At 35.5% G+C, this 22,940-nt stretch overlaps 1 protein-coding gene across 10 annotated transcripts in view; it reads left to right on the top strand.

Moving 5' to 3' along the window:
* Positions 1–22,940, top strand: part of LOC126883082 (zinc finger protein 585B-like) — a 121,754-nt gene that overhangs the window by 51,913 nt on the left and 46,901 nt on the right. For 3 of the 10 annotated variants that reach the window (XR_007697517.1, XM_050648730.1, XM_050648612.1), the window contains exon 2: positions 22,359–22,509. The exons of 6 other annotated variants lie outside the window; for them this stretch is intronic. Coding sequence is in view for 3 of the 4 variants with exons in the window: in XM_050648730.1 (XP_050504687.1) it covers positions 22,359–22,509 (151 nt within the window). In the remaining variant the exon portion in view is untranslated. Of the gene's footprint in view, positions 1–15,004; positions 16,144–22,358; positions 22,510–22,940 lie in introns of those variants that run through there. One more of the 10 variants, XM_050648433.1, reaches the window with a different exon arrangement.

Below are 22,940 nucleotides of genomic sequence, written 5' to 3' on the forward strand. Positions count from 1 at the left end.
TGTGCTTCATTGACCTGGAAAAGGCGTTTGACAGAATCCGAAGAAAGGACGTATGGAAGACACTAAAAGAAAGGGGAGTCGACAGACACATAATAGAAGTAATAAAGGATATATAAAAAAATAATACAAATACAGTAAGAACCAATAACGAGGAATCCAGAGAATTTACTACAAGTCAAGGCGTCAAACAGGGATGCGTGCTGAGCCCATTGCTATTCTCAGTGGTACTGGATGAAGCGATAAAGCCAAGAGAAGAATGAGAAAACTAACATTAGGATACTGGCAAATGAAACGGACTCAACTATCGGAGCTACTATTTGCAGACGACATGGTATTGATAGCAGAAAACAGAGAAGACTTACAGAACAATCTTGAAATCCTAGAAGAACTATCAAACATAAGTATGAAAATTAATACAGAGAAAACAAAAACAATGATAATTTCAAATACGAGGAAGACACACGCAATAGAATTAGACGGGAAACAACTAGAGCAAGTGGAATATTTTAAATACCTAGGAGTAATAATCGAATCAAATGGTAAACAAGACATGGAAATAAACGAGAGAATGGGACGAACAGGAAGCTTATTTAACGCTATGAAACAACATTTTTGGGGAAAAAAGAGATACAGGAGAAAGTAAAAACGGCAGTCGTTAAATCAGTAGTTAGACCAACAATCATGTATAGCATCGAGACATGGACATTGACGGAGAGACAAAAATCCAGAGTCAATGCTATGGAAATGAGGTTCCTGAGGAAAATAGCAAACAGAAAGAGGACAGACAAAATACGAAACGAAACAATTAGACAAAACCTAAAACTAGAACCAATCAATGAAAAAATAGTGGAGGAACAACTTAGATGGTTCGGGCACGTGTGTAGAATGTCGAACGAGAGGCTTACAAAACGAGTGTTCGAAACGAGAGTGCAGGGGAAAAACAAAAGAGGAAGACCTAGAGTTATGTGGGTAGATGGAATCAGGAAAGAAGTCGAGAAGAAGGGATTGACATTGGAAAGTGCAAGAAACCTAACGCAAGATCTGAAAGCATGGAGACTACAATGCCAAACTCAACTCCACCAGCCTTACACCTAACGGTAGAAAGGCTTAGGACTAAGTAAGTAAGTAGCACATAAAACAACACCAAACGATGTTACTCTACCTACATCCTACCAGATTTAAAACAATGGGAACCTTCTCTGGTAACACCTCCGAGGCTTCTACAATTTGCAAGCCATGACGGATGCTGAGACTAAGAAAGATAAGGGAATTTTACAATTTATAATTCACGTCCTATCTGCTCAGCGCGGTAAAGTTCCAACGAGAATGGTCCCCTTCGTACTCCAATCAGAATAAACATGTAAATCAAAAATGAATAACCATTTTCAATTTCGTTGCAACACGAAACTACAGCCGCATCATTATTCTAATGCAATCATAGAGTGCAGCAAGCACCTCTACCGGTTTCGAAACTTATTAGTCTCTCATCAGGGGGCACATATGCTGCTCTCTCTGACCCAACTAGGACAAACCCCGGAATGGGACGTTTCATCGCCGCCGTTTCGATGCAGCCGTTTCATCGCCAGTCCATTTCATCGCCGGCCGTTTCATCGCCAGTTAGTCAGTTGATCTTGTATTATGGGAGATGACACGACACGACGTTAAATTCAGTTCAAAACTTATGACAAATAAATAGATAAAAAATATTATTATATTAATTTACTGTTCTACTTTTACTTCCCCTAAATTTGATACTAAACAGTATTAAATTTGTAGTGTTAAATTATATATTTTATATTATAAAAGTTTAAAAGTCTATTAAAATATTAAGTATGGCAACGGGAATGGTCATATCTCGCATTTCCTAGAATTCGTAATTAATACTAAAAATAAATAATAAATGTAACTGTCGAAAATTGGTCGAAAATTCGGAAATATATCAGTTAGCGATTAACTGACTGGCGATGAACCGGCGGCATCGAAACGGCCGGCGATGAACTGGCGGCATCGAAACGGCGGCGATGAAACGTTCTAGACCCGACAAACCCCGGCGTCCAGTCACGGATCGCAACGAACCAAATGGCAGGGATGCCCTAGCGGCAACTGCTAGCAAAAACTAAGTTTTCAATCTAATAGCACATAAAACAACACCAAACGATGTTACTCTACATCCTACCAGATTGAAAACAATAGGAACCTTCTCTGGTAACACCTCCGAGGCTTATACAATTTGCAAACCATAACGGATGCTGAGACTAAGAAAGACAAGAGTAAAAAACCGCTATACGCCGTAAAAATTAGTGGCGCACACAATATTCCAGCTACAAAAGAGCTGATATGAATATTACGTAGCGCGATAATGTATTTTCATTTTGATGGAAAATAAAATTCTAGTTTTATTTTAAAAGATTTTTCCATAATATTTGCTAAATTTGAAGTAAAACGCGCCACAAAAGGATAACTTTGACACAGTTTGCATTTAAAGCTCTTTTGTGGCGCGTTTTACTTCAAATTTAGCAAATATTATGGAAAAATCTTCTAAAATAAAACTATAATTTTATTTTCCATCAAAATGAAAATACATGATCGCGCCACGTAATATTCATATCAGCTCTTTTGTAGCTGGAATATTGTGTGCGCCACTAATTTTTACGGCGTATAGCGGTTTTTAACTCTTGTATCAGGAGTTTTTCAAAGCTATTTATAAATTAAATGTATGAAGTTGAATGCAATGTTTATCGAATACACGTTAAGCTTTATAAATAGTGTCGCATGTAGCGATATTATGCGCCACTGGCGAGAACTGCCGTTCTCTGGTAATAAGTTTTTAACGTACATCATACAAAAAAACACCGCTAACTTACATTATTATGCTTCCAATTGGATTTTTCCATTTTTTTTTAAATTATTGATTTTTTAACCCTAACTTTTTTATTTTTTATATTAGAAACTCAGTACCGAATCGCCTCTCGTGCTGTGCGGATGTATTGCCTTAATCATCAAGCAACGTACGCCACGATAAAAATTTCGAACCGGAATTTTTGTTAAAAACCGATACCTACAATTTAAAAACAATTAATGAAATATTTATTTTCATTTACATTGAAATTTAATGAGTTTTTGAACCCAGTGCTAATTTAAGTGAAATAAAAAGATGAATGTGTTACCAGCTAGTAATGGACCTGGAGATTCTTATAGCCAGCCAGTTTCGCAAACCAACATACAGGGTGTAGCAGATACAAATATGCAAGTACAACAATTTATTAATTCTCAACCAATAACTCAAGCAGCATTGAATAATAATAATTCTTGTTTATCTCAACAACATTTTGATGCTTCTCAAGCAAATTCCACTCAGCAGGTACCAATTAATCAACAAAATTACATACATCAGGTACCAATGATCCAAAAATCACAACATATACCATCAACCAGTCAGAAATATTATCACAGATTGTCCTCTACAAGTGACGATGAGCAGCTAGAACAACACGCAGCCAACGAGAACGAATGGCAACAAGTAACGAATACAAAAAGAAGGAAGATCAGAAGAAGCAACTCACAAAACTCCGACATAGATATAAGCAATAGATATAGTCAGCTTCCTGTAGAAGAAACTGTAGAAGAGAGTCAAACAGACCAACAAATAGATATCACCGAAGCTAAAACTATAAAACCTCCTCCAATATTTGTGTACGGAGTAACAGATTACCAGAAAATGATACTAAGTTTAAGAGATGCCATTGATGATGTGCACTACAGTACAAAAACCCTTGCAGATAATACAATTAAAATAATTAGTGATACTGTTGAGTCTTACAGGCATCTAGTAACGTATATGCGTGAGAAAAAAATTGTACACCACATATACCAACTCAAAGAAGAACGTGCATTCCGAGTAGTGATCAGACACCTTCACCACACTATGGATACAAAAGAAATAGTGAAAGAACTCAACGCAAAAGGCCATCAAGTCAGAAATATCCTCAATGCCAAGGACAAAAGAACTAAGGAGATTCTTAATCTGTTTTTTGTGGATTTAGAGCATGTGGTAAATAACAAAGACGTATATAAAATACAAAAAATGCAAAATTTAATCATACAGGTAGAACCTCCAAAACCTAACTATGGACCAGCTCAATGCACGCGATGCCAACAATATGGACACACCAAGGGTTACTGTTATAAACCTTTTGTCTGCGTTAAGTGTGGGGGAGCCCATAGTACATCAACCTGCACAAAAACAAGAAACACTCCAGCAACATGTGCACTTTGTGGAGGTGCCCATACAGCCAACTATAAAGGTTGTAGCTACTATCACAACATAATGAGACGCCCTAATAATCAAAATAATAGGCAAAATGTACAGCCAGTCAGGGTTGCCCAAATGCCCATCCTAATCTTACCACCAAGCCAACAACAACGCCGGTAAGAAATAATGTGACCTATGCAAATGTAGCATCCAACAATTATTCTTAGCAGAATCAATGTGACACCACAACAGATATGCTACATAGATTCTTAGACGAATTCAAAGCCATGTTTCAGCAACTTATTCATCAAAACACCATGGTGATGAATATGCTTACTACGTTAATAAATAAAATTCATTAAGTTCATTAGAATAGCACTGTGGAATGCCAACGGCATTCTACATCACAAACAAGAAGTTGAAATATTTCTAAAACACAATTCCATAGACCTGCTTTTCATCAGCGAAACACACTTCACTGACAGATCCTACTTTTACATTCCACATTACACAACATATCACAGCAATCACCCAGACAACACTGCACATGCTGGTACTGCTATCCTAATAAAAAACACAATAAAGCACCATGAAATGCCAAAATATGCTGAAAATTTTCTACAAGCCACAACTGTCAACGTCTGCATGGACTCATATAATCTAAAAGTTGCCGCCGTCTACTGTCCACTACGACACAACGTAAAAAAGGAGCATTTCAGTGATTTTTTCGATACACTAGGATCCAAATTTATTGCGGGCGGTGATTACAATAGCAAACACATTTTATGGGGGTCTAGGCTTACAACAACCAAAGGTAGAGAATTGGCATCAGTGATTCAAGAGAAGCATTACGCATACCTGTCAACAGGAACTCCAACTTACTGGTCAACTGATCCTGCTAAAACTCCTGACTTGCTTGACTTTTTTGTGACAAATGGGTTACCAGCTCCTTACTTAGACGTAATACCAAGCTATGATCTTTCTTCTGACCACTCTCCGATAATAGCTTCAATAGGAACAGCAGCGTTACATAGAAAAACTCCCACAAGACTACATAATAAGAAAACCAAATGGGAAGAATATCGTACCAGAATTAAAGAAAAAGTAAAACTCGACATCAGACTAAAGGAACCCAATGAAGTCGAAGGGGCGATCACAACTTTTAATGGCCTCCTAATTGAATCAGTACAACAAGCCACTCCTCGTCCCACCATCCAAAAGAAAGACATTTCTGTACCTAAAGAAGTGAAGGAACTCATAGCTCTAAAACGAAAAGCAAGAGCTAGATTACAAAGCACGCAAGCCCCTGTTGACAGAACAGTGTACAACCGAGCCAGTAGTCGACTAAAAGCAAAAATTAAAGAATTGCGTGAATGTTCATTTAATGAATATTTGAAGGGTCTTAACCGAAGTGATAACTCCATCTGGAAACCATGCAAATTCAAAAACAAGCCTCAAATGCAGAATTCTCCTGTACGTGACTCCAGCAATCCTGCAGCTATATGGGCAAGAAGCGATAAAGAAAAGGCTTCACTATTTGGTGCATACTTAGCCAATGTATTCACACCGAACTGTGATGTAGTTGATGACGAAATAGCTAGACATCTCTCAAATATCCCAAACAACATACCCGCAACCAAACAACTTTCTGTAAAGGAAGTTCAAAATGAACTAAACTTCCTACATCCAAGAAAATCTCCAGGGATCGATAAAATAACCTCCAAAATGTTAAAAGAACTGCCACGCAGAGGAGTCATACTCATGATGTACATTTTCAATGCTATCCTGAGACTAAACTACTGGCCGACGCAACTCAAAACAGCAGAAATAATTTTAATACTGAAGGCAGGCAAAAACCCAAACGAAGTTTCATCTTATCGGCCAATCAGCTTATTGCCAGTTATGTCAAAACTACTAGAAAGACTCATACTTCAAAGAATAAATAAGGAAGTACTCCCTGAGGATTGGATTCCATCACACCAATTTGGTTTTCGACAAGGCCACTCAACAGTTCAGCAAATACACAGAATAACACATTCAATAAATTTAGCAATAGAACAAAAACAATACTGCCCCTCAGTATTCTTGGATGTTAGCCAAGCCTTTGACAAGGTTTGGCATGATGGACTTTTATACAAAATATCTAAAATCTTTCCACTATCCTTCTATCGACTGCTCGAATCATATCTTCACGACAGACAGTTTCTTGTAAAAGTGAATGATGAATATTCGCAAAAATTCCCAATCAAGGCCGGAGTTCCGCAAGGCAGTGTCCTGGTTCTATATGTATTATTCACATCAGATATTCCTACGTCTCCACACACTGTCATAGGAACCTTTGCGGATGACACCGTCATCTTAGCAATTCACCAAGATCCAGTAGAAGCTTCCAACATCCTACAAAATGACTTAGCAAACCTAGAAAATTGGGTAAAAAAATGGACAATTAAGATAAATGAGGCTAAATCCGTCCATGTCAACTTTACTACAAGAAAAGATCAGTGTCCATCACTATACATAAATAACAAAATTATTGCTAAAAACAACTCTTCCAAATACCTCGGCATACATCTAGACTCTAAACTTACTTGGAAAGTGCACATAACAAAGAAGAGAAAACAAATAGACATGAAAGTCAAAGAACTCTACTGGTTGATAGGTAGAAAATCAAAACTAAGTTTGGAAAATAAACTGCTGATATACAACACCATAATCAAACCAATATGGATGTATGGTATCGAAGTCTGGGGATGTGCAAGCAAATCTAATATTGCTATCATCCAAAGGAGCCAGTCAAAAATACTACGCATGATCACAGATGCACCTTGGTTCGTGTCGAATTTAACATTACATGAAGATCTGAAGGTTCCATTCATCACAGATGTCATTAAAGATAGGTACAACAAACACCACGAGAAAGTGGAAACACACCCCAACGCAGTATTACAGCCGCTAGTACAAGCTCCAATTGCCAGAAGGTTGAAGAGATTATGGCCAGCTGACATGAAGACTATCTAGGACTCCTTCATTGGAGGGAGTCCCTTCACGCCAATGAGGGGCCCAGCTTCCAAGCCAACACTTTAACTTATAGGATGCTAATGTATTCTGATTGTTAAATAAAGCATAAAAAAAATATTACAAACTCGATTAGAAAGTTTGTTAAAAAATTTTTTTGTAGGTTTTTATAAGATCTATAAGACTATTAATATTAAATCCTTTTAAAATCCTCAGTCGCAAAAAGAGGTGACTTTGAAAGGGTTGGTAAAGGTGGTTTTTGCATGTTATTACAAGTTCTAATTGTCTGTAGCTCACTCAATTTTTGTCGTAGAAAAAATGTTCTTAAGAAACAAGAAATGTTCGTAAACCAAGTTCTTAAGAATTACAATTCATAAACAAGCTACATTTTCACATGTAAACATTTTTGCGCATCTCTGATAATAATCTTTCTATTCTGAAGAAAAGGGCATGTTTTACCAAACTACAAAAATTCATTATTCGCTTTTAACTCCAGTTTTTTAAAAACTAATTGTTTTAAGCAGGTAAAACTTCTGTAATCTATTAAAAATACATAAATAAAAAATACGGAATAAGATCGATGACTAATTTTAATTAGGGTGGTAATTAGGGGGTTGTTTTCGATAACTTTTTGACTGAAAACATAGGGACTGACGTTCTTTTCATTATAAGTCACTTAATTTTTAAGCTACAGACTTTATTTTTTATTTTTGAAGATAGATCTTTTTAAACATTTAAAATTAGTTTCTATAAGCTATCCTCGAAAAATGCATAGTTTTTCCGTCTTTTGACTTTGAAACTATAATATTTAGTATTTGACGAAGAAAAGCTAACATAATAAAGTACAGCTCGATTACTATTGGTCTTAAAGAAAATTAAAAAAAACACTTTGTTTCTTTTTTAAAAGGTATATATTCGTTAAGTAAAGTTGTTTTGATAAAACAAAAACTTTTTGATTTATTAGCAGAATACTGATTAATAACATTGATTTTTTCGATATGAAACTAACACTTTCGATAACCAATAAATCGAAAACTATGAACTATAAAACTATAAATGAATAAAACATTTGTTGCTTACAATTAATGTTTTTACCAACATTTGCGGTCAAAATATAATAAAAAATTTCCACCCCCAAGATGGGGTGGTAGCCACCCCATCGTAAAAGCGTCGTTCGGCATCATATAGATTTTGATCCTTGGACTTTCCACTACTTATTGTCAAATTTTCAGGCAAATCGATCCATTCTGTATAAATTGCGAAGTGAAAAGCTTCAGTTCCTGGTGATTCGATAAAATTGTGTTTTGACTAGGAAAGTTTTGGGGTAGTTCTGATTTTTTTCATTATATATGGATTTTGGGCTGCTGAATCCGAATGTGAGGGTTGCGGACAAAATTTCTTGCCGGAATATTGAAAAAATCGCAAAAAAAGCGAAAAATTTCAGCTTTTTTCCGCTTTTTTGCTCAAATCTCGAAAACTATTAACTTTTAGTAAATGGTCTGTTAACAGAAATTAAAGTGCTTAAAATTATCTACAAATATCACTATTTACTATTTTTTTTTTTTTAGACGAACCGTTCGGTCTAAACTACAAGTTGAAAATTGCCAATTTTTAACGGTCTCGGCAAAACCCACTTTTTACATTCCAAAACTTTATGTTTTATTAGAATGCTGTCATTTGATAAATTTCTCCTAGTTTTCTGTACAAATAATAAATGTTAGTTCATTGGTATGGTATGTCTCTTGTGACAGCTTCCATGAGTCCATTCCGTCCTAAGAGGCCGGGCTTTTCCCTTAGAGCCACAGAAAATCAGACACAGATGGAGTCACAGTTTCAGTTGGTGTGAACATTTCCTTCGGATCTGTTATCTTGATTTCTGATAAACCTTAAGGTTTTGTCCTGTTAAAATGAATTAGTTAAATAGCTCCCTGACTTCCATAAACCTCAGGCGCGGGTTTCTTTTTTATCCGAGGAATGGATTGCTTAGGAGCTACTGCATGTTTTGGTGCAATACAAGAAATGCCACATATGACGTGAAAAGTGTGGTATTCGTCGATTGTATGTACGTTAAAATCAGCGTTATCGTACACCTGCTGTGTAAAGCACGGCAGGTCAATTTTCTGCGGATCGCCTGCGAATGCTGACACTTCCAGGCGAACAGCTTCTGTATAAAATGAACAAAACTCCAAAGAGGAAACTACATCAACCTATTTTCTTGAGCTGTACTTTTTGTAGAGAAAACGGCCAACCCTGCAAGGAATGGTGAGACCAACTATCTTGGCCTTACTGCCGCTACAAGTCTTTGAGCAAGCGCGTTGCTTATCTGGAAGTGTCAGCAATCGCAGGCGATCCGCAGAAAATTGACCAGCCATGCTTTACACAATGGGTTTACGAAAACGCTGATTTTAACTCTTTCTATGCCAGGCCTTAATTTGCATGTTGGTCCCTCAATCCCAACGGTTTTTTCATGCTTAGAGTCCCATTGCCGTATATAAACGTCGCATATAAATAAACAAATAAATGACCAAAACATATTTTTTAATGAGTTTTTTTAACCAACTTAAACGTTATCTTTTCAAAAGTACTCATAAGAGAGCAAAACCACTTGAAAAAATGTAACTAACTTAAAAAAAATAATGTAATGTAAATTAACATTAAAAGTTTCTTTTGTGTGGTACTCCTCAAAACATGACACTACGCAAAGGCCGACTCCTCATCTTGCACACATGTATCTCGATTCGCTTCTTTTTGTCTTTTCTGTGGCTACAAACGCTTCACCTTCTAGCAGCTACCTATAAGCGTTGCCACCAGTGTTACAATATAGCATATATCTAAAATATGTGAACAAATATATACGGCAATGTATATATTTTCGTCTTTGGTAAATTGAGACCATTACACCTTGAATGTATATATACGGCGGCTGGCAATACAGACCCACTTTTTCAAAAACATATATATGCAGCGTTGGGACAGAAAGGGTTAACGTATGTACAATCGACGGATACCACACTTTTTACGTTATAGGTGGCATTTCTTGTATTGCACCGAAACGCAGTAGCTCCTAACCAGTCCATTCCTCGGCTAAAAACTAAAGCCGCACCTGAGGTTTATGGAAGGTAGAGAGCTGTTCAACTTATGCATTTTGAAAGGTCGAAACCTCAAGGTTTATCAGAAATCAAGATCCGAAGGGAATGTTTACACCAACTGAAACTGTGACTCCATCTGTGCCTGATCTTCTGTGGCTCTAAGGGAAAAGCAGGGACATTCTCCGTATTTTAGGATGGAATGGATTCATTGAAGCTGTGAGAAGAGACATACCATATTCATATTATGAACTAACATTTATTATTTGTACAGAAAACTAGGAGAAATTTATCAAATGACAGCATTCTAATAAAAACTAAAGTTTTGGAATGTAAAAAGTGGGTTTTTCCGAGACCGTTAAAAATTGGCAATTTTCAACTTGCACTTTAGACCGAACGGTTCGTCTGAAAAAAAAGTAAATAGTGTTGTTTGTAGATAATTCTAAGTACTTTAATTTCTGTTAACATACCATTTACTAAAAGTTAATAGTTTTCGAGATTTGAGCAAAAAAGCGGAAAAAAGCTGAAATTTTTCGATTTTCTCGCGAGTTTTTCAATGTTCCGGCAAGAAATTTTGTCCGCAAACCTCATATTCGGATTCAGCAGCCCAAAATCCATATATAATGAAAGAGATCAGAACTACCCCAAAACTTTCCCACTAGGGAGCTCGTATAGTACAAATTCACTGAATCAAGGACTAATTATACTTTTGGAGCTCTATAACTTTTGAACGGCTTAACTGATTTTGATCAATAAACATGAGTTTGAAACGTATTGACAAGTAGTATCTGATGCATCTAAGATTAAGTATGATAACTAAACGTATTACAGGAATTATTGAGCGTGAGAACCCGTTTTTCCCATAAGAAATAGATTAAATCATACTTTTGAAGTCTATAACGTAAAAATTCGAATTTTCCCAGATATGAGGTATACACCGTTAGATGCGTCTAGAGACCTTCTACAAACGCTCAGTTATTGGCTCAATTCGTAGGTTGAAATTTTTAGTAATTGTCGAAAAACCAAAATTTTCAAAGTTTAATTTTTTAGTTTTTCGGCTATGGTGAGCAGTGTATATGTCTCAGCTTGATAGCTTAGGCGCCGTTTGAAAGTTTAACTCAACCCTATTGATTTGGTGCATTTGCGGTTTTCCTGTGTTTCCTTGAACCTAAGATATATACGCCCAAAAAATATGCTATTTTGTATCTACCTAGCCCTCTAACTGGCTTACGGGTAGTAAGAAGTCAAAAATTACACTGGTTCTGAGTAGGCCCTCAAAACCTCTTGAAACACAGAAAAAAAAATTCAGATCGGTGTAACTTTTCCACACACATACAAACATACATACATACAAACATATCCACAAACATTTTCCCCTTTTTAAATAAAAATTGAGTCATACTTCTGAGCTCGGTAACTTTTGAATGGTATAACCGATTTTCAAAATTAGACATCCGTTGGAAAGGTAATGATCAGTACTATCAGAAGCCGTAAAGGTCGGACATAAATTTTTGAAATTTTTGGGAGTTTTGGGGACGAGAATAAAAAACAGACCCTAAATGGGAAGGGTCGTAAAATCCACACCCTTGGACCAAAATGAAGAGTTGACATATGGATGGGTGAGTTTTTTCCTAAACTTTAAGATGGGATTTGGTCCAATTTTCAATTCAGTCAGATTTAGAAAATCGAAAATTTCGTGTATATATAGTGTCGCTTGTAGGTGTATTGTTGTTATGGTTGTGCGCCACTGACGAGAACTGCCGTTCTCTGGTAATGAGGGAATTTTACAATTTATAATTCACGTCCCATGTGCTCAGCGCTGTAAAGTTCCAACGAAAATGGTTCCCTTCGTACTCCAATCAGAATAAACATGAAAATCAAAATTGAATTTCGTTGCAACACGAAACTACAGCCGCATCATTATTCCAGTCCTAGTCCAATTAGAGAGTGCAGCAAGCACCTCTACCGGTTTCGAAACTAATTAGTCTCTCATCAGAAGGCACATCTGCTGCTCTCTCTGACCCAGCTAGGACAAACCCCGGCGTGCAGTCACGGATTGCAACGAACGAAATGGCAGGGATGCCCTAGCGGCAACTGCTAGCAAAAACTAAGTTTTCAATCTAATAGCACATAAAACAACACCAAACGATGTTACTCTACATCCTATCTATCTGTCTATCTAATCATCCCTAAACATCCATCCTTGGATATAGGCCTCCTCTTCCTTCTTCCATGCCTCTCTATCTTGGGCAATTTGCATCCAATTTGACCCAGTGTGTTTCTTCAGGTCATCCGACCATCGCATCTGTGGCCTTCCCCTTTTTCGTTTATGGTTCCACGGTCTGCAATTTATAATCATCTTAGTCCATCTTTCATCGTTCTGCCGTAGGGTGTGTCCGGCGAACTTCCATTTAAGCTTTGCTACTTGGGTAGAGACATCTTTCACTTTTGTTTTGTTACGGATCCATTCGTTTCTTTTCCTGTCTGATAGTTTAATGTTCAGCATTTGTGTTTCCATGGATCTTTCTGTCTTTGCTATTTTTTCCATATTTTCTTTTGTAAACGTCCATGTCTGAGAGCCATATATTAGAACAGGGAGTATACATTGATTGAATACTTTTGTTTTTAGGTATTGCGGGTATTTTCTGTTCTTTAGAATATTAGACAGTTTTCCGAATGATGCCCAGGGCAATCTTATTCTTCTCTTTATTTCTTCAGTTTCATTTTCTTTATTTAATCTAGTGATTTGTCCTAGATTTATACTCTTTTACTCGGTGTTGTGTTTGTAACAATATAGGTTCCGGTACGCAATGTTCCGGTGGATCTGGGGAGTGTTCAAAAAAGGGTCCTTTCCCGGGAAAGTTTTTTAAATTTAGCCTCAATAAGGTAGTTTTAATGCTATTTGAGAGCAAGGAAAAAATTCAGGAATTTGTCTATAATTTTGTTGTTTTTTCTTATCCTTTGTCCCAAGAGGTACCGGTACGGCGTACCGGCGCGTACCGTCACAAAAACAGCACTGTATTACTTGTTCTATTCTTGTTTGTGCCACTGTAATTATTAGTTCTTCTTGTTGATTGGTCATGGTTTTTGTTTTACTGTAATTCATCTTCAGTCCTATCTTTGTCGATTCTCTATCTAGTTCTTCCATCATGCTTTGTAATTCTTCACTTCTTTCTGTTATTAATACAATATCGTCAGTATATCGTAAGTGACTCTACATCCTACCAGATTGAAAACAATGGGAACCTTCTCTGGTGACACCTCCGAGGCTTCTACAATTTGCAAGCCATAACGGATGCTGAGACTAAAAAAGATGAGGGAATTTTACAATTTATAATTCACGTCCCATCTGCTCAGCGCGGTAAAATTCCAACGAGAATGGTTCTTTTCGTACTCCAATCAGAATAAACATGTAAATCAAAAATGAATAACCATTTTTAATTTCGTTGCAACACGAAACTACAGCCGCATCATTATTCTAATCCAATCAGAGAGTGCACCAAGCACCTCTACCGGTTTCGAAACTTATTAGTTTTTTTATTCGAAATAAGTTTCTATACATTCATATAGAAACTTCGTCGAAAACTTTGTAAGCGTTAAGATATTTTATTTTTTGCATGAAAACGAAGCGTCGCGTCGCGTAAAAAAAGGAAGACAGATTTTTTGTCACAAATTGAACGAGGAATTCAAGAAAGATTTTTAATTTGAAATATTTCAGTGGCGTACCATTTTTATCTTTAAAAAATTTCTCAAGCAGTTTTTGAGCAATAAATAAATCGTCAGTTTGTAAGAAAAATTTTAACACCCCGTATCTCGGAAACAAATGAAAATAGAATAACAACATACGAGTTATTTTTGATTAGTTTTACGTATATATACAGTCTTAAAGTTTTGCGCGTTCCTCCCCACTCACCCTTTATAAGAAAAAGTTTACAATTCGACATTCTCTCCATTTTATAAAAATGGAGGGAAATAGCCCCTTCTCAGGGGTGAAAAATATACATGCAAAGTAAGTCCGGATTTGGATAAAATGACTAGTTCTAAGCAACTTTTGTTCTATGGAGTTTTTTCACTAAGTCAATACTTTTCGAGTTATTTGCGAATGAATGTGTTCATTTTTAAGAAAAAAAAAACATGTTTATGGACGGTTTTTCGCAAATAATTTAAAAGGTAAGGATTTTATCGAAAAAAAATTTCTTAACAAAAATATAGCCTATAAAAAGTGAAGCAAATAGTGTACGCATGAAGTCTGTTGACCCAGTAGAAGCAGAGTTGTAGATAGTGAGAAGTAGGTTCTTCTTCGTCAAATTTAAAATCGAATATTTCAACTTGAAATAACCAAAAAACGGAGCAATTTTCGGGAAAAATTCATTACAACTTTTTTAAAGTATTTAAAAAAAGGTTTAGTTTTATCCAAATTCGGACTTATTTCGAATGTATATTTTTCAGCTCTGAGAAGGGGGTATTCCCCTCTATTTTTGTAAAATGGACGGGATGTAGAATTGTAAACTTTTTCTTTTATAATAATAGACAATTTCAACTACCTATTCCTAAATTTTCATCCTTCCTTTATTTTTTTTGAGGTTTTCGTAAAATTTTTTGTTTCCTGATCGGGTTATATAGTTTATATAAGATTTACTTTGTTTTACAGATATACCCGTGAAAACGAAAAATGGAAAAAGCAGATCTAGCAGTGAATTTTTTGGAAAACAAATATTCGTTTGTGGTTTCTGTGGGCAGTTTCATCTTAACAAAATACAAATTTTAAGTCATTGCCAACAGTATTATGTTAAAACTAGACGAAATATTGGATATAATAGAAAAACTAATAGTGCTTTGGACAACATTGATGTGTTTAAAAGTGAAGTGAAATTAGAAACTGAAGGGGATAACAGTGTTAATAACATACATTTGTTGGAGTGTCGATTATCTTCTGGTAAAATTTCGAACAAAAATTCATATAGAAGTAAATCACGACGCATCACTTGTGGAAGGTGCAACAGTAAAACATTTTCAAATAAAACAGATTTAAAAAAACATTTTCAAACCCATGATAAATACAAATGTAAAATTTGCGCTAAAGAATATCTTGTGAAAAATAACTTAATGGTTCATATGCTCAATCATAAAGAAGATACTTTTAAACTTAATCAAAATTCAAAACGGTGTGTAATTTGTCATATTTGTTCACAGTTTTTTGCTACTGAGCATGCTCTCCGCAATCACTTAATTTCTCACACCGGTGAAAGGAAATATGATTGCAAATATTGTTTAAAATCCTACAAATATGAACACGATTTGAATAGACATATGCATAGTCACACGGGTGGAAAAATAAAACTATTTGAATGTCACCATTGTTATAAAGTCTTCAAACAGAAGGGGCATTTAAATCGTCATATAGAGGGTCATTTGACGCTAGGGTCCAAAAATTATAAATGTGACATGTGCACCAGGAGTTATCAACGGAAGGAGAGTCTGTACGTGCACATTCGAACGATGCATAATGGTGCATGTCACAACAACGAATATGTAAGAAAGGAAAGTGAAAATGAAAAATGTTATATTTGTTACTTGTGTAATAAATCATGTAAACGAAAATCAGATTTAAGGAAACATATCGCTAGATGTACAAGAAAGAAAAAACTAATGATGCAAGATCCTTTTGAATGCAAGCAGTGTGACAAAAAATTTCTTTACAAGAACACGTTAGTTCGTCATATAAAAGAAGATCATGAAAGTCGAAGTTACATAAGGTAAGTGCACCAAATATTGCCATGCTCCTAATATTGCCACTCCCCATAAATTTATTAATTTGTCCCTTGAGTCACAGATGGCAATGTAAGCTCAAATATCGAATTAAAACAACCACTCTAAACACGTTATAGGTGGAACCAGTCACTATTGTTGTTCACGGCAAAGCAGTTTGTATTTCGTACGATTTGTTTATAAAAACGTGGGAAAACTGTAGTGATTGTTATAAGCTTGCTAATATCGATTATAGAAGGGTGAGAACGTTATCAGGTAGGTACATTCAAGTACTTTATTAATCCATATCGTGTTTAATCAATATTATACAGAATAAAACATAAATCGCCATTTTTGTTCCATAGTAGTAATGATCCTAATATTGCCACATGAGATAGTTCCTAATATTGCCATGGCAATATTTGGAACCTAACATGAAAATTTACTTATTATTAATAAAAACTTTCTTTTCAGCAGAATGCCGAATAGAAAGAGAGCCATGTGGTCTGAGGCGAATCTCGTTGCAGCGTTAGAAGCAATAAGAGCTGGAAGCAGTATAAGCCAAGCTTCATTACGATATGAAATACCTCGAACAACACTTGGACTACATTATCGCAGCCAAAATTCGGTTAAACGACTTGGAAGGAAAAGTGTTTTAAGTTTTGAACAAGAAAGAGATCTAGTTCGCAGAATTCATAAACTAGCTGAGGTGGGCATGCCAATAACCAGTAAAATAGTAAGAAGAAGTGTATTTTCGTATGCGATGATAATGAACATTCCTAATCCCTTTTCTGATACATCTAAATTAGCAGGAAGGAAATGGCTGAAATTATTCTTTGCAAGACATCCCGATGTGGCTAGAAGGAAGGCTCAGCAAATGAATCCAGCAAGAGCACAGAAAATGAATCCATTTATTGTGAAGGATTATTTTAAGAAATTGGAGGAAGTATTCATTAAATTGGAATTGTTTGATAAACCTGGAAACGTTTACAATATAGACGAGAAAGGTTGCCGTCTAACGATCCATAAACAGCAAACCGTATTGGCCAAGAAAGGTGCTAAACGTATCCACTTGACAGCCCCTGAGCACGGTGAAAATGTTAGTATTGTGGGTTGTGGAAATGCCCTGGGGCAAGCCATCCCACCGTTCATTCTTTTCAAAGGGAAAAGATTGAAGCCTGAATGGAATGATCATCTACCACCAGGATCAACTGTAATGATGACACAGAAAGGGAGCATGACAAATGAGGCGTTTATTTCATGGTTAGCACATTTTGCAAAGTATAAGAATACAGGACCCACACTCCTGATATTCGATGGTGCAAAATCGCATCTGGACATAAGTATTGTTGAAGCTGCAGAAAATTATGGTGTTACTTTATTTTGTCTTCCAAGTAACACCACGCATGAACTGCAGCCTATGGATAAAGCAGTCTTCAAAAGTTATGAGGCTTTTTGGGATCAGGAGGTTTTAAATTTTTTGATAACTTAACCTGGGAAAAATTTAACCAAAATGCGATTTGGTGAAATATTTAGTAAAGTTTGGTTAAAAGCGATGACACCAGCTAACATCATCTCTGGGTTCAAATCAACTGGAATATTTCCTTTTAACCCAGACATCATACCTGAATCAGCATTTGCACCCAGTCTTATAACGCATATTGAAGAAAATGTGTTAGAACCACTAGACGTCGACGATAACAACGTAAATAATCCATCAACTTCTACAGCTGATGAAAACGCTCCCTCCACAAGTGGAATAAGTAATAAAAAAAAATCAACAAAACGTCTTCGTTTATATAGCGAGTCGTCTCATTCTGAATCAGATTTCAGTATTCATGATAGTACATCCGATGATATAAGGTTTGTTCCAACACGACTGAGAACCGTACATGTAACGATCACCGTCCTGCGCAGTACCATGGAACGTATTATTTCGGTCCCATGGAACCCATAGAACGTTAATTATCTAGTAACGAAACGGTAATCTGACGGTTCTTGGTCGTGTTGGAACAAACCTATAAACAGCGGAGATGAAAATATGGTACCATTCACTCCCGAAAAAGTTCCAGAACCAGACACTTCTTTTAAAGGTATGGGCTTACTAATTTCGCCCCTAATCAAGATAACTGCTACAAAGCGAAAACCAGCAATTAATAGCAAAGCTCAAGAAATTACGAAGGATTTATTTTCCACAGCGATAGTAAAACCACCCAAAGGTAAAAGTAACAAAGAACCTTCCAAACAACAAGAAAAATCAAAAGACAAAAACAAAGAACAGGAAGAAAAGAAAATAAACACAGATCAAAAAGAACAAGACAATCTGAACAAAGAAAATAAAGAAAAGAAAATAAACAAGAATTTAAAAAGTAGTGAATCATGGTTCTGTCATGTATGTAATGAAGACCGCCAGGCTGATATGAGATTATGTCTTGCATGTGGTCAATACGTGCATGAAGAGTGTGTGGGCCTTACTAAACATGATAAGGATAAATTCATATGCCCCAATTGTTCTCAAGAATAGTCTTTTAATATATGTCTCAAGAATAGTTTTTAAAATGTTAAGGTTCAATATTATTACTTATTTTTATTAACAAAATACCTGTTCCTTTTATTGCCAGTACTGTGGCAATATTAAGAGTATAGGTTCCAAATATTGCCAGTTGGCAATCGTTTAAAAAAAGAAGAATATATATTTTTTTGATTGTTTTATTTTTATAATTGTTTAGAAATTAGACTATAAACATGTTTGTTACTTGTTTAATAAATTTACAGGTTATTTCAAATAAATTTGTATTTAATAAAAAATAATAAGTCTTAGCCTGGCAATATTTAGCTCACTTACCTTATGTAATTTGTGTAGTAAATCATACAATCTAAAAACACATTTTAAAAACCATATCTGCACCGTGAAGCATGAATGTGAACACTGTGGCAAAGTATTTAAATACCGTACTAATTTATGTCGTCATGTAAAAGTTGTTCATGAAGGAAGACGTTACATTTGTGCCTTGTGTGATAAATCATATATCTGGAAAGTTGATTTAATAGCCCATTTTGAAAGAGTTCATAAAGAACAAAAACTAGAGCATCTCTAATATCCATTATTCTTGAGATCTCAGAAAGGAAATCGGAAGAGTAATTAACGAAATTACAATCCCCAGGACAGGACGTGGACGGTACGGCTGTCTTACGGGGCACGTTAAAGACTCTTATTTCTTCTTCTTCAGCCTTCAGTAATCCAACTTTGGACATAGGCTTCCCCCAATTCAATCCAGTGTTGTCTATCCAGTCTATTTTGCGCCAGCTGTTTCCAGTTGCGACTACAGGACTTGTGCGTAGTCGGTTTAGTTCGGCTATTCCTATTCCGTTCCGCGGAACCTTAAGTTCGTTTTACGGCTACTGCTAGCGTAAATTTATCGCCCGTGGAGCCGTAGCCTTAGTGCGCGAAAATAATGACGCTGAGTGGCTTGATGAAACTGATGTTGATCTTCAACAAAGCATTGTGCCAACAACTGACTTGCTAGATGCTTATCCAGTTATTTGTGTTGAAGAAACTCTTGCTCATTATTGATCCGAGGATACTTTACATTAAATAATGTTTATGTATAATACATTTAGTATTTATTACTAATTTAGTACAAAAATGTTTTTCGCGTTTTTTTCATTATTTTTCTGTCAGACAAAAACAACCTGCAACCCTTCTGTCTACCTCTAAACGTTATTATTGTAGTCTTTAATTTTTTATAAAAAAAATAGATGCGCTGTTTCGCTACAATATGCAACTAACGTCGACAATCTCTGTCAGTTTAAAATACATGTATTGATACCTATGTTTTAACATATTTTAGACCTAGAAAATAATATTACATTACAATTATTGTCTGCTCGTGCTCGTGGGCTGTTGACAAGCAGTGTAACCAACTTAAGTAGGTGCTGCACAGAATGAAATTTCCCACCGTTGGGCCAAGTGTTTGGTATTTTTTTAGTAAAGAAAAAATCCGGACATTTCTCATATCCGGACGAAATCCGGACGTATGGTAACCCTACCTATACGTGTATTTTATAGATGTTAAAAAATAGATTTTTTGTAGATACTAAATTTTAATAATACACGTGATATAGGGGGAGGGGGAGGGTAAATCTTAAACCTCACCATGTATCACCAATGGGGAGGGGGGGTTAAAAAATGCCAAAAAACATCACGTGATTAATGGACGGTCCCTAAGTACTTATATTCACTTGAACTGAATCTTTAGCACTAAAAGAAACGGATAATATGAACAAGACCTACGGACAATACTGTAGCCATTGTTTACAATAGACAATCTGTTCTTTTTTAAACAATGGTATAGCCAAATGTTTTTCAAGACCACGTGGATAGAGGAAATTCAGTTTGGGACTGATTATCTTTTGAAGAAATATTTTCAGAATAGTATAATATATAAAACAGACACAAATAGGCATTTACACTTGTCTTAAGTGCCACATTATAAGTATATATACGTGGCTTTGTATGTGCATATAATGTATAAAGTAACTTTTAAAATCGCGATATCTCAGGAATGGTAACTCTTAGGAAAAAATTGTACGGACCATTTTTGTAGAGAATGTTAAGATCTACAACTTTGGTTTGATGTGTTTTTTTGATAAAACTTACCGTTTTCGAGAAAAATCCAAAAAATCTCAAATGTTGACCTTTGACCCCGAATAACTTTTGTTGCACACATGGGATCGATGGGGACTTTTAAAACTTTATTTGTTATGGTAAACTCTAGCTCTCCACCAAAATTTGGCTCTCCGGCATTTTTGTTATTTGCCAACTATTTTGATGTCGTAAGTTGACCGGATTAAATAGGCGTACCAGTTTTCGTTTCTCTAAATAGAAGCGTTCTGGAGGTATTAAAAAAAAACTAATTACAAGACGCCTTCTTCAAAGAGCTCTATCTTCATTGGGAACATTTTCGGGTTAGGGATCAGGTGATTTGGATGAAATCTTAATATTTTAAGCCCAGGAATCTACAGTTAAACTTATACTTTTATAAAAAAAAGTGTAAGTATGTAAGTGTAAGTGTATGTTTTATAATAAAACGTTTTTATTATTTATAGAAAAGAATATAAAATAATTTGACGATATAAAATACTTACACTGTCAATATATATACTATATACCACCTCTGCTGATATTCCCTCTTATAAAAAATAATCCCAACTTCTCAGGGAGTCTACCACCTGCAAGTATAGTAGTTCCTCATCCTTCAGCTTGGATGCAAAGTGATATTTTTGCACCAACATGGTTGACACATTTTATAAAATATTCTAAGCCAACAGAAGAAGACCCAGTGTTACTTATTTGTGACGGTCATTCAATACATGTAAAAAATTTAGATTTGATTTTAATGGCAAGAAAAAGTAACGTTCACATTATTACAATTCCCCCACACACGTCTCATCGTTTGCAGCCTCTTGATGTTGCGTGTATGTTTCCGTTGAGTTCATAATATTATAGTCAGGGTGTTCAGAATTGGCTAAGAAATAATCCTGGTAAAGTCGTGACGATATGAGCGAAATATTTGGTCAAGCATACTTGCGACTGCAGAGGTTACTGACCGTAACCTTTTAACTCAAAATAATGACAATGGCGGTGTAGAAAATATCACTCGTGATACTGCAGATGTTGCCGACCGCTGTAATGCACCCAAAAATGATCATGTTTGGGCTGGAAGTTTCATTACGGTTAGTAAGAAAAGCAGAACAAATGAAAATCGCCATTTCGCCGATTCAAGTTTATATAGGCAACCCAAATTACACAGTGCAAAGTGGTGGATCGGGATTTAGACAGAATCTCATTCGCAATTCCATGATTCCATCCGTGTTGACTGTTGAGAAGTGTCAAGTGTAATAAAGTTCAAAGCAACAGGTATTATTATTATTATCAGTTATATTTATTGCTGTTTTTATCAAAAGCCAAAAATATGCGATTATAATTATTTTAACTCCAGTCTGTTAAACAAGCATAAGCATACATATTTATGTAATAAGCCAAAAAAATTTATGGAGATGTTGCTATGATACCAAAAATCATTAAAATGGAAGATGATATGGATGATATTTTTGATGAAGAAGTTGAAAAATCAATGGAAATAAAAGCACTTCTGCCAATAAAACAAGAAACACCATTTTATCCTGAAGACACTGCATTATCTATTAATATTTCTCACACTAATGAAAACATCTTAAATATAAAATCGGAAAAGGTATATGAAGAAATTATTGACAACTTTGAAATCAAGTTGGAAGAACTGGATGAGCTTAAAATTGAGCCTGAAGATATTAAGCAAATATGGCGTAATAAAAACATAAAATCACAGAAAAAGAAATACTATATTTGTGTGATATGTCAAAAAAGTAAGTAGTAAAATTACATGTAGTTTATTTGAATTAGATATGGCTTTTTTCTTTTGAACTTTTATTTACAATTAATTTCTACATGAGAGTTTTAAGTAAATGTGAATGAGTTTGTAAGCATGGTGGCATCCAATGTTGCTTCGCCTTATACCTAGGTTTATTTCATTGTTGTAATAAATCTTGTGGTCATATTTCATGGAGTCCGTTCTGATAGAGATGTTCAATTAGTTCGTTGTTGTGGTTTCTTGTTTGACTTTTATGGTTGGTCGCTGCCAGCTGTATTTCATCTCTTAGGTACAAAGGGAATTATCAGATCATTGTGAATAGTGAGATTACCTGACATACCAGGATGAGCCAGTGGCGACCCATGACTTTTTCGAAAGTTACCAAAAGCAGATGTAAAAAAATGTTATTTAAAAAAATGATTTTGA

Source organism: Diabrotica virgifera, chromosome 1, assembly GCF_917563875.1.
Source record: "Diabrotica virgifera virgifera chromosome 1, PGI_DIABVI_V3a".
Classification (NCBI taxonomy): Eukaryota; Metazoa; Arthropoda; class Insecta; order Coleoptera; family Chrysomelidae; genus Diabrotica; species Diabrotica virgifera.